Here is an 18,014-nt window from a genome sequence, read left to right as displayed (position 1 = left end):
CAGTGTGCACTAATGCAGCAGAGGCTTTGATTTAATATCCGGATGTCCAGAATGAGTTACCTACCATGGGCCCATAGTAGAATATCTACAAACACCCTCTCAGACCCATTGGTGAGATAAAATCTGTTATACCACTGAACTCAGAGTACATCATTTCATCTTCACCATTGTGAGCAGTGGTGGAGAACTATTAGCACTCATAAAGGTGGTTGCAGAGATGTCACCTGCAAAGCATCCTATCCCAATCAGCAGCCCAAAGACCCACTGGATTGTGTGATAGTACCTGACAGGTGTTTATTCCATCTTACTTACAGCCATAGACCAAGCTCATGCAGAGACTAGCTGGTGAAAAGCAATATCCACTTCTGTCAGAAGATAGGGTACGAAGCAGCCTTTTTGTATCTTCCCAGCCACAGAAGCTTAGCATCAAACTAACAAGAGGAAGATCACTGCTAAATAATGGGGAGGGAGATAAAAGGGAAGGGAGATGTAAGGAATCCAAATCAGGGAAACAACTGCTGAAGTGTCAATTTAAAATGAGTCTGAAAATAAGGCCACCTAGGTGAGAGAGAGAGTTGGAGAAACATGCCAGGAGAGAACATTTCTTCAGTAGCAGGGAGTGTGATGGGGACGATGCTACAATCCTTTGAGACCTCAGGTGGTCTAAAATGGAATGGAAGCATCCAAAGGGAACACTATCATGTCACCCCTAAACAAATAAAAGGAGTGACACATGCCTTTCCAAGAGGGAGATGTTATTTGTGCAAGGAGGGGAAACATCTGCAAAGCCAACCTCCATTTCTGAAGAGGAGCTACAATAAATTAGCTTCTTTCAAATGGGATAGGAGGATGGGAAAGAGAAAACAGACCGCATGCCCTGCTATGGAACAATTTTCTCAGGTCTGCTGAATGAAATTCACCAATCTAAATAATGCTCATATCTCAGCACTCTGCAAACCATACTCCAAACTACCATAGCCTAGGGCCAGAAGTCAGGACCCTCTTCCTACCAGACTGGCATAGGCTCTGTGAGGATGACCACAAGACCTCCAGTAAGAAAAGGAGTACTGGTGGCACCTTAGAGACTAACCAATTTATTTGAGCATGAGCTTTCGTGAGCTACAGCTCACTTCATCAGATGCATACCGTGGAAACTGCAGCAGACATTATATACACACAGAGATCATGAAACAATACCCCCTCCCACCCCACTGTCCTGCTGGTAATAGCTTACCTAAAGTGATCATCAAGTTGGGCCATTTCCAGCACAAATCCAGGTTTTCTCACCCTCCACCCCCCCACACACAAACTCACTCTCCTGCTGGTAATAGCCCATCCAAAGTGATAACTCTCTTCACAATGTGCATGATAATCAAGGTGGGCCATTTCCAGCAAAAATCCAGGTTTTCTCACCCCCCCACCCTCATACACACACAAACTCACTCCCCTGCTGGTAATAGCTCATCCAAAGTGACCACTCTCCCTACAATGTGCATGGTAATCAAGGTGGGCCATGTCCAGCACAAATCCAGGCTCTCTCACACACCCCCTTTTTTTTTCCCGGGGACACACACACACACACACACACACAAACTCACTCTCCTGCTGGCAATAGCTCATCCAAACTGACCACTCTCCAAGTTTAAATCCAAGTTTAACCAGAACGTCTGGGGGCGGGGGGGAAACAAGGGGAAATAGGCTACCTTGCATAATGACTTAGCCACTCCCAGTCTCTATTTAAGCCTAAATTAATAGTATCCAATTTGCAAATGAATTCCAATTCAGCAGTTTCTCGCTGGAGTCTGGATTTGAAGTTTTTTTGTTTTAAGATAGCGACCTCCATGTCTGTGATTGCGTGACCAGAGAGATTGAAGTGTTCTCCGACTGGTTTATGAATGTTATAATTCTTGACATCTGATTTGTGTCCATTTATTCTTTTACGTAGAGACTGTCCAGTGTTCTAGTTAAATTAAAATTTCACAAGAATATACACTGGGCACTGCTTACTCCTGTATCCCCCTCCTCAACAATAGTGCACAACAGCTTTTCACATATAAACACAATGAACTAAACTTTCCCAATCTTATCTGCTAGCACACTTAGTGCTCCAAACTGTCTATGGGAGATATGCAACTGAAAACTGGAGCTAGAGTAATTTTTGAGATGCTTACAAAAACCACACCGAACCTGGAGGATGTAACAATTTTCTATTCTTATGTCCAGTGAGCACAGGCCCAGTGCTAAATGCACTGAATTTAAAATTGAGAGCCCATGTAATTTAGAGACTAGATGATAAATGGAATTAATACTGTTTTCTCTGGAGATCTCAGCTCACATCTGACTCAAGTCACAGTGAAATTGACTAAATCTTCAGCCACCGCACCGTTTGACACAACTGGCAGTCTCTGATCTATTACACTTTTTGATACAGCTGGGTCTCTGTTTATGGAAAGTGCAATATTGGAACAGCAACGAGCGACACAGCCAGACTAAGAGGCTTTGACAGAGGTGTGCCAACTCATTACAAGAATAACAAGAACGTTGAAGATCAAGACCAACGTGCATTAGCAGAGTTGTGTGGAGGCTCATAGGAAGATAACAGAAGCGTCGGATAGCAGTTGGGTTTCTGACCAGAGGTTTCTTCAGCACCTGCTGACCGTTGCCAGTCCTACATGTTCACTTTCATGAGTGTTAAAATTCACTCTATTTAACATAAAACAATACTATATTGTTTATCTTTTTGTTCTGGACCATGCAGGTTTGTCCATAATAAAAAAAATTCTGCAGCTGAAGCTTTGGGACTTGCTCATTTGCACACCACAAGGACTTGAATGGTTAAATGTTGATGTCTTATTCATTCCTGAACATGAAGGATCATGTATAGTAAAGCAACTGAACTGTATACAACCTCACTTCCCCCTGTTTTCTGGCCCATTTCCTGTCTCTGAGAAGGTTAGAATTAACTGAATAGACAAGTACAGCTGAAAAATTTACAAATAATAAAACCTAGTTTGCAGTTTTTAAAATCTGTCTCATCTAAGATGAACGGCAGTCACCCAAGGAAAATATCTGATTCATTATGAAGTAAAATGCTTATTTTCCTTCTAGAACTGCTAACGAACAGAAGGCAAATTGCCAAGAAGAATACAGGCTTTCGAAGGAGAAGCACCATTGAGTAATCTCAGCAGAATGCAGGGTTTGTACCAACTAAATATGGAGACAGACCAGGGGACAGACCTGTGATATTTTTTAATGGGATACACATTCTCTCCCCCTTGCAAGGTTCACTGCCTGTTCACATCTGGAATTCGGGATCCAAATTGTTAAAAGGCATTTAAAGTTGCACATCACTTTTTCACCACTGTAAAACAAAGAGTAAAAGAAAATGAACACATACCATATCTGCTCTTTGCTTCTGGGTTCCCACTTCTTCCAAAGCTTGGGACAGCTGAGCCTTCAGAAAAATAAAAATCAGAACAGTATTTTTAGCGACTATGATCTTTGTTCAGTAACACTATGAATTATTACAGTTTGCCACCACTAAGTGGCCAGAACTCCAGTTTTGGGAAATGTGGACTGAGCTAAGTAGCACCTAAACACCTCAAACACCGCAGGGCCCATCGGATTGCTTCTGCTTGGATGATGTATGAAAAGTTTGAGGTTTTCAAGTCTCTCTTTCTTTTTTATTTGATTAAAGGAAAAAACCCACATTTATGCACTTTCGTCTCTATGTTTTTCTGAGGCTGGTGAAAGATGTTGGATTTATAGCCTTCAAGATGATAGGTCTTTAGCTATACGTAAAACAAACATAAAACTACTTCTAGAGCTGTGCAGCTGGGTCAGTCTCCGTGCATGTTCTGTCTTTGATCTCTTTAACAAGACTGCCAAATTTAGGGTACCAATTGTAGTTCAAACACCATGAAAGTAGCCAGACAAGGACCAGAGGTAATCATTTATTATCCTGTAATGAATGAAACTCCCCATAAGAAAAAAATTACAAATGCATGAAATACAGTGTGAACATATCTAATTTTATTATACTGTAGAGAGCCCCCAATAATACACGCACAGGATCTTTTGTGACATATAGGACCATTGTTATTATTTATTTGTATTAATGTGGTAAATAGAGGCTACAATCAAAATCAGTGCCTCATTACAAGGAAAAAGTCCTTGCCCTAAAGAGTTTACATTCCGTAGACACATGAAAGACAAGGCCTTGGTCTACACTAGGAGTTGAGGTCAAATTTAGCAGCATTAAATCAATTTAACCCTGCACCCGTCCACACGACGACGCCATTTTTTTCAACTTAAAGAGTTCTTAAAATCCATTTCCTTACTCCACCCCCGACAAGGGGATTAGCGCTGAAATCGGCCTTGCTGCATCGAATTTGGAGTATTCTGGACACAATTAGATGGTATTGGCCTCCGGGAGCCATCCCAGAGTGCTCCATTGTGACCACTCTGGACAACACTCTCAACTCAGATGCACTGGCCAGGTAGACACGAAAAGGCCCGTGAACTTTTGAATTTCAATTTCCTGTTTGGCCAGTGTGGCAAGCTGCAGGTGACCATGCAGAGCTCATCAGCAGAGGTGACCATGATGGAGTCCCAGAATCACAAAAGAGCTCCAGCATGGATCGAACAGGATGTACAGGATCTGATCGCTGTATGGGGAGAGGAATCCGTGCTATCAGAACTACGTTCCAATTTTCAAAATGCCAAAACATTTGTCAAAATCTCCCAGGGCATGAAGGACAGAGGCCATAACAGGGACCCGAAGCAGTGCAGCGTGAAACTTAAGGAGCTGAGGCAAGCCTACCAGAAAACCAGAGAGGCGAATGGCTGCTCCAGGTCAGAGCCCAAAACATGCCGCTTCTATGATGAGCTGCATGCCATTTTAGGGGGTTCAGACACCACTACCCCAGTCGTGTTGTTTGACTCCTTCAATGGAGATGGAGGCAACACGGAAGCAGGTTTTGGGGACGAGGAAGATGATGATGATGAGGAGGAGGAGGTGGTTGTAGATAGCTCACAGCAAGCAAGCGGAGAAACCGGTTTTCTCGACAGCCAGAAACTGTTTCTCACCCTGGACCTGGAGCCAGTACCCCCCAAACCCACCCAAGGCTGTCTCCCAGATCCGCCAGGCAGAGAAGGGACCTCTGGTGAGTGTACCTTTTAAAATACTATACATGGTTTAAAAACAAGCATGTGAAAGGATTAATTTGCCCTGGCATTTGCGGCTCTCCTGGATGTACTCCCAAAGCCTTTGTAAAAGGTTTCTGGGGAGGGCAGCCTTATTCCGTCCACCATGGCAGGACACTTTACCACTGTATGCCAGTAGCACGTACTCGGGAATCATTGTAGAACAAAGCATTGCAGTGTATGTTTGCTGGCGTTCAAACAACATCCGTTCTTTATCTCTCTGTGTTATCCTCAGGAGAGTTATATCATTCATGGTCACCTGGTCACCTGGCTGAAACAGGGTGGTTTTAGTAAGCGGACATTCAGAGGTGCCTGTTAGGCTATAGATATTCAGGTCTGTCTGTAAAGGCCTATACTCTAAGAATTTAGGTGTATTCTTATCACTTGGCTAATTATAGAGGTACAAAAGAGAGAATCAAAATCACTGTCTGCTGGTGTAAGGGCCTTCTCTTACTGTCACAGTCTGAGGCCCTGTTCTTAGGCTAAGGCCTTTGGCTAAGCAGCAGAGGCAGCCATAAGCTGGGAAGCAAACAGTCACATCCTCACATTCCAAACTAGTCACATTGAAATAAGGTGCTATTCGGCTGTTAGGCACTATCAGGACAGAATTGTATTCCTATCACCTCCAGAGGAAGGGAAGTGCCTAGAAAATGTAAAAGGAAACTTAGTTTGACAAGAACACACTTATCAATAGCTGGGATGTGAAATCCTCACTTCTGTATTGTTTTGTCATTATAGTTCCCACTTTGCTGTTGTTTGTCTATATAATCTCTGTCTGGTTCCGTGATTGTTCCTGTCTGCTGTATAATTAATTTTGCTGGGTGTAAACTAATTAAGGTGGTGGGATATAATTGGTTACATAATCATGTTACAATATGTTAGGATTGGTTAGTTAAATTTCAGGAAAATGATTGGTTAAGGTACAGCTAAGCAGAACTCAAGTTTTACTATATAATCTGTAGTCAATGAGGAAGTGAGTGGGGGTGGGTGGGGGTGGGTGAGGGTGAGGGAAATGGGAGCAGGGAATGGGGGTAAGAAAATTGGAATCATGTTTTGCTAAAGGGGGAAATGGGAACAGGGAATGGGAGTAAGGAAGTTGGAATCATGTTTGGCTAAGGGTAGGAATGGGAACAGGGACACAGGTGTAAGGCTCTGTGGTGTCAGAGCTAGGAAGGAGGATACTAAGGAAGGAAACTGGAATCATGCTTGCTGGAAGTTCACCCCAATAAACGTCGAATTGTTTGCACCTTTGGACTTCGGGTATTGTTGCTCTCTGTTCATGCGAGAAGGACCAGGGAAGTAAGTGGGTGAAGGAATAAGCCCCCTAACAGTGCCCGTTCCTGCTGGGCTGTTTGCCTGTGGCTGAACAGAAATGTTCCCCGCTATTAGCCACGGCGAGGGGAGAGGGTTGAGGGGGTAGGGTAGCCACGCGGTGCGGGGAGGCAAAATGCGACCTTGTAACGAAAGCACATGTGCTATGTATGTAATGTTAACAGCAAGGTTTACCCTGAAAGAGTGTAACCATTGTTCTATAAAATGTGTCTTTTCAAATACCACTGTCCCTTTTTTTTTCTCCACCAGCTGCATGTGTTTCAAGGATCACAGGATCTTCTCCTTCCTTGCTGAGGCTGCTGGAGGATCAAACTAATATGCTCCAGCATATAGCTGAGCTGCAGGAAAGGCAGCAGGAGCACAGACTGCCGCTACAGCCCCTGTGTAACCAACCGCCCTCCTCCCCAAGTTCCACAGCCTCCTCACCCAGACGCCCAAGAATGTGGTGGGGGGCCCTCTGGCCACCCAACCACTCCACCCCAGAGGATTGCCCAAGCAACAGAAGGCTGGCATTCAACAAGTTTTAAAGTTTTAAACTTTTAAAGTGCCGTGTGGTCTTGTCCTTCCCTCCTCCACCACCCCTCCTGGTGCTTCTCTCCTCTCCCACCCCTCCTAGGCTACCTTGGTAGTTATCCCCCTATTTGTGTGATGAATTAATAAAGAATGCATGAATGTGAAGCAACAATGATTTTACTGCCTCTGCAAGTGGTGATCGAAGGGAGAAGGAGAGGGTGGTTAGCTTACAGGGAAGTAGAGTGAACCAAGGGGCGGGGGGTTTCATCAAGGAGAAACAAACAGAACTTTCACACCATAGCCTGGCCACTCATGAAACTGGTTTCCAAAGCTTCTCTGATGCGCACCGCGCTCTCCTGTGTTCTTCTAACCGCCCTGGTGTCTGGCTGTGTGTAACAAGCAGCCAGGTCATTTGCCTCAACCTCCCACCCCGCCATAAACATCTCCCCCTTACTCTCACAGATATTGTGGAGCGCACAGCAAGCAGTAACAACAATGGGAATACTGGTTTTGCTGAGGTCTAACCGAGTCAGTAAACTGCGCCAGTGCGCTTTTAAACGTCCAAATGCACATTCTACCACCATTCTGCACTTGCTCAGCCTGTAGTTGAACAGCTCCTGACTACTGTCCAGGCAGCCTGTGTATGGCTTCATGAGCCATGGCATTAAGGAGTAGGCTGGGTCCCCAAGGATAACTATAGGCTTTTCAACATCCCCAACGGTTATTTTCTGGTCTGGAAAGTAAGTCCCTTGCTGCAGCTGTTGAAACAGACCAGAGTTCCTGAAGATGCGAGCGTCATGTACCTTTCCCGGCCGTCCCACGTTGATGTTGGTGAAACACCCCTTGTGATCCACCACTGCTTGCAGCACTATTGAAAAGTACCCCTTGCGGTTTATGTACTCGCCGGCTTGGTGCTCCGGTGCCAAGATAGGGGATATGGGTTCCGTCTATGGCCCCACCACAGTTAGGGAATCCCATTGCAGCAAAGCCATCCACTATGACCTGCACATTTCCCAGGATCACTACCCTTGATATCAGCAGATCTTTGATTGTGTTGGCTACTTGCAGCACAGCAGCCCCCACAGTAGATTTGCCCACTCCAAACTGATTCCCGACTGACTGGTAGCTGTCTGGCGTTGCAAGCTTCCACAGGGCTATCGCCACTCGCTTCTCAACTGTGAGCGCTGCTCTCATCTTGGCATTCTTGCGCCTCAGGGCAGTAGAAAGCAAGTCACAAAGTTCCATGGAAGTGCCCTTACGCATGCAAAAGTTTCGCAGCCACTGGGAATCGTCCCAGACCTGCAACACTATGCGGTCCCACCAGGCTGTGCTTGTTTCCCGAGCCCAGAATCAGCATTCTACGCCATGAACCTGCCCATTAGCACCATGATGCCCACATTGCCAGGGCCCATGCTTTGAGAGAAGTCTGTGTCCATGTCCTGATCACTCTTGTCACCGCACTGACGTCACCTACTCACCTGGTTTCGCTTTGCCAGGTTCTGGTGCTGCATATACTGCTGGATAATGCGTGTGGTGTTTCATGTGCTCCTAATTGCCAAAGTGATCTGAGCGTGCTCCATGCTTGCCGGGGTATGGCGTCTGCACAGAAAAAAGGCACAGAACGATTGTCTAACTTTGCTCTGACGGAGGGAGGGGCAACTGACGACATGGCTTACAGAGAATTAAAATCAACAAAGGGGGTGACTTTGCGAGAAACAGAATGGCCCCCTCAAGGACAGAACTCAAAACCCTGGGTTTAGCAGGCCACTGATTTCACGGAGGGAGGGAGGAGAAAATGAATACAAAACAAATCTGGTCTATTTCTTGTTTTGATCCACTTCATCTGTCTTTATACATCTTGCTGGCAGCAGACTGTGCAGTACGACTGCTAGCCATCGTCATCTCCTGGGTGCTTGGCAGAAGACGGTGCAGTATGACTGCTGGCCATCGTCTTCTGCTGGCTGCTGATTAAAAGACAGTGCACTGCCAGTAGGACTCAATCGCCATGAGACAAAACTTAAAAGGGAAATGACCTGGCTGAGTCACTCCCATGTTTGCCCAGGCGCCCCTGACCTCATCGAGGTCGGTTAAAATAGCACCCAGGACTACGTCGACGACGGCTACCAGTCATACTGCACTGCACTGGCAGTCTGCTGCCAAAAGGCAATAAACTGCTGCTGTGTAGCAATGCAGTACCAAGTCTGCCAGCACCCAGGAGACACACGGTGACGGTTAGCTGAGCGGGCTCCATGCTTGCCGTCGTATGGCGTCTGCATAGGTAACTCAAGAAAAAAGGCGCAAAACGATTGTCTGCCCTTGCTTTCACAGAAGAAGGGAGGGAAGGGGGGCCTGACGATACGTACCCAGAACCACCCGCGACAACGTTTTAGCCCCATCAGGCATTGGGATTTCTACCCAGAATTCAAATGGGCAGTGGAGACTGCGGGAACTGTGGGATAGCTACCGACAGTGCAACGCTTCGGAAGTAGATGTTTGCCTCGGTACTGTGGACACACTCCGCTGACTACATGCGCTGAAAGCATTTGTGTGGGGACACACACAATCGACTGTATAAAAACGCTCTGTAGAAAACCGACTTCTACAAATTCGACCTAATTTCGTAGTGTAGACATACCCAAGGATAGGTGCAGAAACAGAGGCACAGAGAAAGGAAGTGACTTGCCCATAGTCACACTCCAGGTCACTGGCAAAGCTGGGAATAGATCCAGCTCTCCTAAACCCTAATCTAGTTTTCTATTCACTGGACCATATTGCCTCTCATAGCAATGCATGTACTGAAGACTATTCAGAGATTTTTTTGCAGCCTTCAGGCAGAGGAGGTCAAAAGCTCCTGCCTTTGTGAAGCAGAACTTGAGACTAAACAGAGGTATGTTCAGGAACTCCTGTAGAGAAACCCTGATGGGAAGATGCTCTGGTAGAGTCCTTGGAGGTGATGGTGGCTTGGGTTCTCTCAAGGAGACAGTGGCATGGTGAATATTTTGGGGCTGATGAACTTTCGTTGCAAAGCAGGCTTACAGAGTTTTCCTGGCCGAGGCTCTCTCAAAGAAACCCTAAGCTGGATTTGTGCTGGAAATGGCCCAACTTGATGATCACTTTAGATAAGCTATTATCAGCAGGACAGTGGTGTGGGAGGAGGTATTGTTTCATGGTCTCTGTGTGTATATAATGTCTTCTGCAGTTTCCACTGTATGCATCCGATGAAGTGAGCTGTAGCTCACGAAAGCTCATGCTCAAATAAATTGGTTAGTCTCTAAGGTGCCACAAGTACTCCTTTTCTTTTTGCGAATACAAACTAACACGGCTGTTACTCTGAAACCTGTAAGCTGGTGCAGTGACAGAGGAACTAGGTTTCCCTAGGAGAAAGCTGTAAGCCAATCTTGGTTCAGAGATGGCATCTCTTCTGAGTTAAAGATACGCCTATGCAGTTTTGTGGAAATGGTGAACCAACCCGGTGAAGGAGCTTTGGTAGAATCTTATGATTCTTCGGTGATGATGGGCCTTTATGAAAGAAAACACTAGAGGAAACTGGTATTGTAGAATTAGTTCAGAGAAATGACAGACAATACTTTGTTGTCACTTCTTTCCGCCTCTTCTGTTCCATGACACCATGCTAGCCTCCGATCAGCCTCCCTGTGGCTAGCACAGAGCATGAAGGATAGTCTCAAAGGAAGAAAGCAAAACACATTTAAATAGTATAAATAACCCAATACAAACTAAAATTTTTCATACAAACTAATTCAGGCAGATATTCATTAAACCCTCCAGAGTCTCTATAATGACATCTCTACACTACATAATATGGGCTTTACGAGCACCGTATCCAAAAGACATGAATGACAAGCAGTTCATGACAATGAAATGAAAAACATTAAGCTACACAAGCTAATCGCACTGAAATACAAGCAAACTAAAAATTACAGTCTCAGAGTTCAGCATAAAATGTGTAGATCAATTCCCCAAACAAAGAAACAAACACTGCAATTAGGCAGAGCCCAAGTCTCCCTCAGCCCTCAGCTCAGTGGAAGGACCAAGAAAGTTACAGGTTCTAGCTGTGCAGACTATATAAGGATGTCATGTTATTAAAGGAACAGGCACCCATACAAGATGAATGTGGTTTTAACATAACCCTGGGTTCTCTTGTGGGGAAATGAAGCACACTCATTAAACACTACAGGAGATGCCAGCCCTCTGCAGACGTAAAGAGCAAGCACAAGCAAGAAAGTAAAACTGAAATTCCCACAAGGATGCTGAAATGTCAGGAGACTGTAAATTCACCAATGCCTGGGAGCAATTTTTCCCCACAAATATTTCATCAGGTAGAATTCTATCGCCAGATAGAGTCAGAAAAGAGCCAGATATTGCAAGTGCAAAGACATTCTTCATATGCTGGAATAACCTTTGCAACACACACATGGATGGAATGAACACAGTGGATAGAAAATAAATAAACTTTCCAACATCTCTAATGGACTTAGGTCTACATGAAGAGGGTTTTAACCATCAGACAAGGACTATTTGACCATCCTGAGCTAGAAACAAAAAAATGATTAAGGGTTACATATTAGTCTACAATTACACCCTGTGGTTCCCAACCCATGGTGCAATCAGCACACAGCTGCAGCCCATGTGACATCCTCAAGGCCGTACAGGTAGTATATATATTGTGTGGATGAGGCCCACATAACACACAGAAAGTTGCATGTAAGGCCCACAATGGTAAATAGGTTGAGAACCTATCAGGGGGTAGCCGTGTTAGTCTGTATCCGCAAAAACAACAAGGAGTCCGGTGGCACCTTAAAGACTAACAGATTTATTTGAGCATAAGCTTTTGTGGGTAAAAACCCCACTTCTTCAGATGCATGGAGTGAAAATTACAGATGCAGACATAAATATACTGACACATGAAGAGAAGGGAGTTACCTCACTAGTGGAGAACCAGTGGTGACAGGGCCAATTCGATCAGGGTAGATGTAGTCCACTCCCAATATAGATGAGGAGGTGTCAATTCCAGGAGAGGCAAAGGTGCTTTTGTAATGAGCCAGCCACTCCCAGTCCCTATTCAAGCCCAAATTAATGCAAATAAATTTAGCTCTGCTGTTTCTCTTTGACGTCTGTTTCTGAAGGTTTTTTTTGGTTACACTTAATACTGGTTCCAGTCTGTGAGGGTCTATCTTGGACTAAGGAAAAGTCAAACAGACCAAAGACAATAAGTGCTGAAAAGCAATCCATGAACAGATTGAAATGCCCAGGTGTGAGGGCACTTCACTAAGGCTACTGTGACACTGACTGAGATAGGAATCTGACGTTGAAGGCTGTTAATCCAAGATAATTCTAAATCTAAATGGTTCTTGGAGGAGCACATTAGGAAAGTCAATTACATTTACCACAAACCCTCCCAAACATTTTAACAATGTGTGTTTCACAGGATACTTTCCACCATCCCTGTATTTCCAAAATAAGGAATTCGTCCCCAACCCAAAGTAATAGAGGAGAACAAGTTATAGGTGCTGAGCACATTTATAACCCGCTTTTTACTTAGACTTCGCACTGTAACTCTCCCCTACCACACGGTGTACATATTCTTTTTCCCACTTCTTTCTTCAGTTTCAAACTTGACCTACACAATGGCTCAGGCTAATATTAAGCTCCTGCAAACTGGCTAAGAGGAGAGCTGTCCAAGATGCAAAAGGTGACACCTACACACCTTCCAAAACTAAGATGCAGGGCAAAGTGCAGTCACTGAAGCAAAGAACCGCATGCAAAGTTCCCGGCTCACAAGAAATTATGATATATATGCACAGTTCTGATAGAAACAAAAAGACTTAAGAGGAACTAAGTGCTTGTCTATAAGACAAGTTACTGTGCAGAACACTAAGCTGGGAATCTATACTGCACCAGCTTGCCATGCAGTAACTGCACTCTGGTACCTTCACTGTGTTGTAGCAGTGTCCACACGGGATACCACTGTATGTCGAGCTGGAGCACTATAGATTCACACCCTGGCTTGCTGCGCAATAACTGGCTGGATAGACAAGCCCTCCATCCCTCCCACGTATTTGAACATAGTACCTGTGAAAAGTCCAGCCCTGGGAATATCTCTAAACTTTGATTTATTGACACAAAACTTCCTTAATGAGAAATGAGCACTGGTGAAGAGTTCTATACTGAATTCAGGAAAATGAAGTCCTCTATTTTTCCAGAGAACAAATACAGCAGGGATAATATTAGGTCAAGCGTCTCCTCTCTGCCCCACCTAGTTGCCTTAACCCTGACCATAACACTGAGCAACTAACTGTCTGAGATTTGAACCACTGACCTAGAGTTAAGACCTCATGTTTCATTACCATATCCCTAAGCCTTGGTAAAATTAAACAGTGGGGAAACAAATCTGTTCTGAAAACAAGCAGCATCCATGTGACTCGCTGCTCAAACAAGGGAAATTAATTTACTTGAAGGCTTAATCTGTTATTTGGGCAGCATACAACATGTCATCATGGCAATGTATCAATTAGGGGAATTGTCTAATGGGATGCCATAAGAATGGGAGTTATGGTGTGGTGTTATTTAACATCTTGGCTGAAATTTGAGATGGGGATCCACAAAGCATATTAGCATAATACATAGATGCAAAGTTTGGCAGGTTTGCAAAAAAACCTTTTGAAGAGGTCAAAGAAAGGATCAAGAGAAATTCAAAACATGGACAGTAAATAACATAAGATTTAACTTTAAAAAAAACACACATATGGGTGGAACAGACCTCTCAAACTGTTATGCCAACAGAGACCTAGAGGCAAAAGTGGACAGCAAGTTAAATATGAATTGCAGCGTGCTATGGCAAGCCAGTATGATTTTGGGCTGCAATCACAGAAGCATCATATCACAAAATAGGCTCTCTCTACTGCATTTGTTCCTGAGCAGCTCAGTGCCAAGAAGGGAAGAGGAACTACCGGGAATTCAGAGAATAGCGACCAAACATGATTAGATGGTTGGAGGAAACCATTTATGAAAAAAGACAAACTATACATTTTATCTCTTTTTACTGAGACAGAAGTCTTCAGAGGAGTATTGTACAAAATGCATAATCACCATGAGAAAACATTAAAGTGTCTTAATATCAAGGCTGTAGAGGAATTATTTAGGGTGCTAAAAAGGAGTAGAATTAGATATAATTCATGATCATATTACATCCCTGTGGCAACTACAGCCATTGCTTAAATAAAAATGTAAAGAGAGACATATTTAATGTATTGTTAACCGTCATTTAATATGACCCAGCAACTAGAAATAAGAAGGTGGCCCCAGCCAGCATTTCACAAGCCAACAGAAAGCGATCTGCATATAGTAATTTGAGAACCTTTGCAAATATACAGTATAGGTATATCAGGAAGACATTATCACCCAACTCTCTCTTCCACATGCACTGGGGGTTAGACAAGCACTGAATGTACCAAACTAGTAGTGGTCCGCTGGGACTGATCTACCAGGCTGTGAAGTAGCTGATCTGTATGTTTTATCACAAGAGCCTGAAATATTAGCCCTACCCTCTAGCCCTTTCATTAGCCCAAATCAAATATTGAACTTAGCTCAGCTGTTACAGGAAAGATGCTTGCAACATCATTCACTACCATATTCCTACTAGGCCACAAGAAAATGCAAACTAAGCAGCAGCATGACACACACACACATTTTTTAATTATGAAGGAGAAATTAGGCTCTGAACTTACCCAACATCTCACTTAATCAGAGCACTTCAGAAAAGCTGGCAGCCACCGCAACAGCTTAAGGAAGCAGCTGGAGGGAGACCTAGAATAGCACATAGCAGCCTGTTGCACCCCTTGATTCAGACACATGTAGGGTATTTACAGGGCCACCTCGGAAGGAGTTGAGGGGACTGTTCTTGTATTGTTTCCTGTAGCTTGCCTTTCAGGTATAGAACAGTCGGGTTGCTCAATTCATACATTTTCAGCCCTGTACCCAAGACTAATTTATGCCACATGGCCTCATGCCACTTAAGACTCTTTGCAATTTATCATGCCACCTCTCCACCTTATTAATGGAAATGTACATCCCCTTCACAAGGTACACTCTCAGATTTGCCACTCAGGCCAGAAGAATAAAATATGCAACAGAAGCTGGAGCAAAGTTTGTCATTGTAATCTCAGAGCTTTTTCCTGTAAAAAAGCAACATCCCCACATTTAACAGACTTGAGTCTGTTCTATCCAAGTTTTTGTGCTGGGTCCATCACTGTGGTTTCTGGGGGATCTCTCAGTAGCAAGGACATGCACACTGAATTTTCAGACACAAATGGAAATGTGTTATCTTTCAGCTCCCAAGAAATTTCCATTACTTAACGTACATGTTCAATTCCCATGGACCACAGTGCTCAAGCTTTAAGGAATCTGAATGTACTGGGTTAAAGAATTGGATAGGCAAGTAAGTTGCCAACCAACAATTTGCCCACTAACCACACAGCGTGGTCAGGGCAACCAAAATCAGTTAAGCAGAGTATGCCAGAAAAACATCCTGCTCAGCATTTAACAAATCTCTTTAAAAAGCCGGGGGGGAATCATCTGTCAATTTAAAACGTTCATCCATTGGGACAACACTGCCTAATGTAACCCAGTTCCTAGTACTATTACATCCTCTTCCTAGGAGGTATGCTAAATTGTAAGCTGTCCATATTCTAGATATGCTATCCAGACTTTGAAGCAGTAATATAAATGGTTTGAGAGCATGGGAACCAATTCAAATACCAGGGAGACATTTCTGAATTGTTCAGTTTACTTCCCTGTGCTCTTTGAGTTAATGGCTCTTCTCAAATACCTTCCAAAACAGCAATTGTAGCTACATCAGCCATATTTCAAACCTTCATGAGTAAACACAAACATGGGAAATATACCAGACAGGAGTGAATCAAAAAGGTCAAGACCACTGCTCTCCTCATAACTGCTCCTTGTGTCTGTCAAACATCTATTAATGCCAGCTCTGGAGTAGGAAGTGTTTGGTCAGAACTATAGAGCTTTGAGGATTAATGGATCAAGCCCCAAACAATCTGTTAATTACAAGGCAGGTGGTTAAACTGGCCACATCAATGGCCCGAATCTCTCCTCTGGAGCATGAATGTGAGCCAGCTGCCCTATGTTATGGACAAGCTGCTCAAGTGACAGACACACTCGCAGGAAAAATTAAGCTCCTCAACCTCTAGTGAACAAACTTTCCCCTCCATTCTATGAGCAATTAGCAAATCTAAGTACTCCCTTTGTGAACCTGCAGTAAATTGTGTGTGTTACACGCAAGTCGTAAATCAAAACAATTTTGACTTGGAGGCATAACACTTTCAAGTCTTCTGTTTTCATTAGGAAATATGAAGAAACTCCATACAATCATAATATAAATGTTTGTACTTGATGATGAATGGAGACATGCAGAAGTCTCACTATCATGGAGAAAAAGGAAGAGTCATAGCAATCAGAGACTATCAGAGTAATATATATATGCACATACATGGCTGATTATTCCTGGCTTGTGCCAACTTTCCTAGTCAGAATTCCAGACCAAGGTCCCCAGGGGAAGACAAGCTACTTCTTGGTGGTGCAGGGGTTTCAGTGACACAAGCTATAGTTTGCAACCCCTAGGTGTGCAGCACTTACTGAAAAGGACACCTAGGAGACACTGATACATCGCACTTTTTGTACAGTATCTTCTCCCAGGATTCCCAGATACACCTTAGAGCTCCTCTCTCCTAATAGAAAGTCTGCGAGGGTGGTGGTGAATTTCCCATCAGGGTAGCTGCCTCATGAACTAACAAGGTGAAGCCAAGCCTAAAGGGGTTATGACATAGCTGCAAAATGTTACATTTTTTGCAATATGAAAAATTTCTAAGTTGACCGTAGTAGTATTTTAAAGAAACACTGCATGCAAATTGAAGAAATCCGTTGTGGTGCTTGGCCAATTTACTTGGGAGGCCCCATATTCCCACCATACAACGTGGCCTCGTGTGCTTCTTTGGCAGATTACCTTAAAAACATTGAGGAATATTTTGTAAGGATCAGAAAAACACTATTTTAAAATCTTGTTTCAAATACATGAAACACAGGAAACCTAATTAAGGCTCAGTTTTTTAGACTCTGATATCACTCTGATGTTTGCTGTGAGCTAATCAAAAACCTATGTATAACTTCGCATATTTACCTGTGTAACATACCAAAAAAAAAATATATATATATATATATATACACACACACACACAGGGCCAGATCCTCTGACTGGGCTAAATTCCCACGAGCTTGTGGCTCAAGCACGCTGTGCTTTTTGGCTGCTTTAACTTGCAACACTGGTCAAGTGACCCCTTACCCCATGATTTGTTTGAGAGAGAGAGGGAGCAGAAAGCCAGTGTCAAACCACCTCTTCCCTTTCCCACTACTCCCCAGGTGAGCCAAACAGAATTCTGCACATCTGGGGCTCTAGGCCAAATACAAGAGGACACTAAAAAGGTGGGTGGGTTATAGAACACATGCAGGCACCCAGCTGGTCATGGAACTGCTGTTTGACTATTCTGTAATGTACTAAGAATCTGAAGATGTATATATTCACTGAGTTTATATTTTATCTAGAATGCTTGAACAGTATCAGGAGATTATACTGAGGTTAAAATCACATACAAAATGTCCCTGGTGCCCTCCTGCATGTCGATTTTTTGTAAGATTCTGTTCAGTGAAAGAAAACAGGAGGAAACTTTGCTTTCGAGACAGCTGTGAACAGCTCATTCGTGTGGGCGGCAGGGATTGTGACAGAAGTAACTCAGCCAGTCATACTTAGACTTCAGTTTATTTGCATACTGCAATCCTATGTATTAAAATATTGTGAAAGCTGAAATGAAAAGAAATTTTCACTAGTGAAACATGCCAATTTATGACATCGCAGCCAAGAGATGCAACTTTCA

At 43.7% G+C, this 18,014-nt stretch overlaps 1 protein-coding gene across 3 annotated transcripts in view; it reads right to left on the bottom strand.

Annotated features, from left to right (window-relative positions):
* The window catches only part of MAD1L1 (mitotic arrest deficient 1 like 1), a 554,397-nt gene that overhangs the window by 256,236 nt on the left and 280,147 nt on the right, over positions 1–18,014 (bottom strand). For all 3 annotated transcript variants that reach the window (XM_077827951.1, XM_077827953.1, XM_077827952.1), the window contains exon 13: positions 3,398–3,454. In XM_077827951.1, the coding sequence (XP_077684077.1) occupies positions 3,398–3,454 (57 nt within the window). The remainder of the gene's footprint in view (positions 1–3,397; positions 3,455–18,014) is intronic.

The sequence above is a fragment of the Eretmochelys imbricata genome, chromosome 10 (assembly GCF_965152235.1).
Source record: "Eretmochelys imbricata isolate rEreImb1 chromosome 10, rEreImb1.hap1, whole genome shotgun sequence".
NCBI lineage: Eukaryota > Metazoa > Chordata > Testudines > Cheloniidae > Eretmochelys > Eretmochelys imbricata.
The sequence above is the reverse complement of the archived record's forward strand: the minus strand, read 5'-3'. Positions and strand labels throughout refer to the sequence as shown.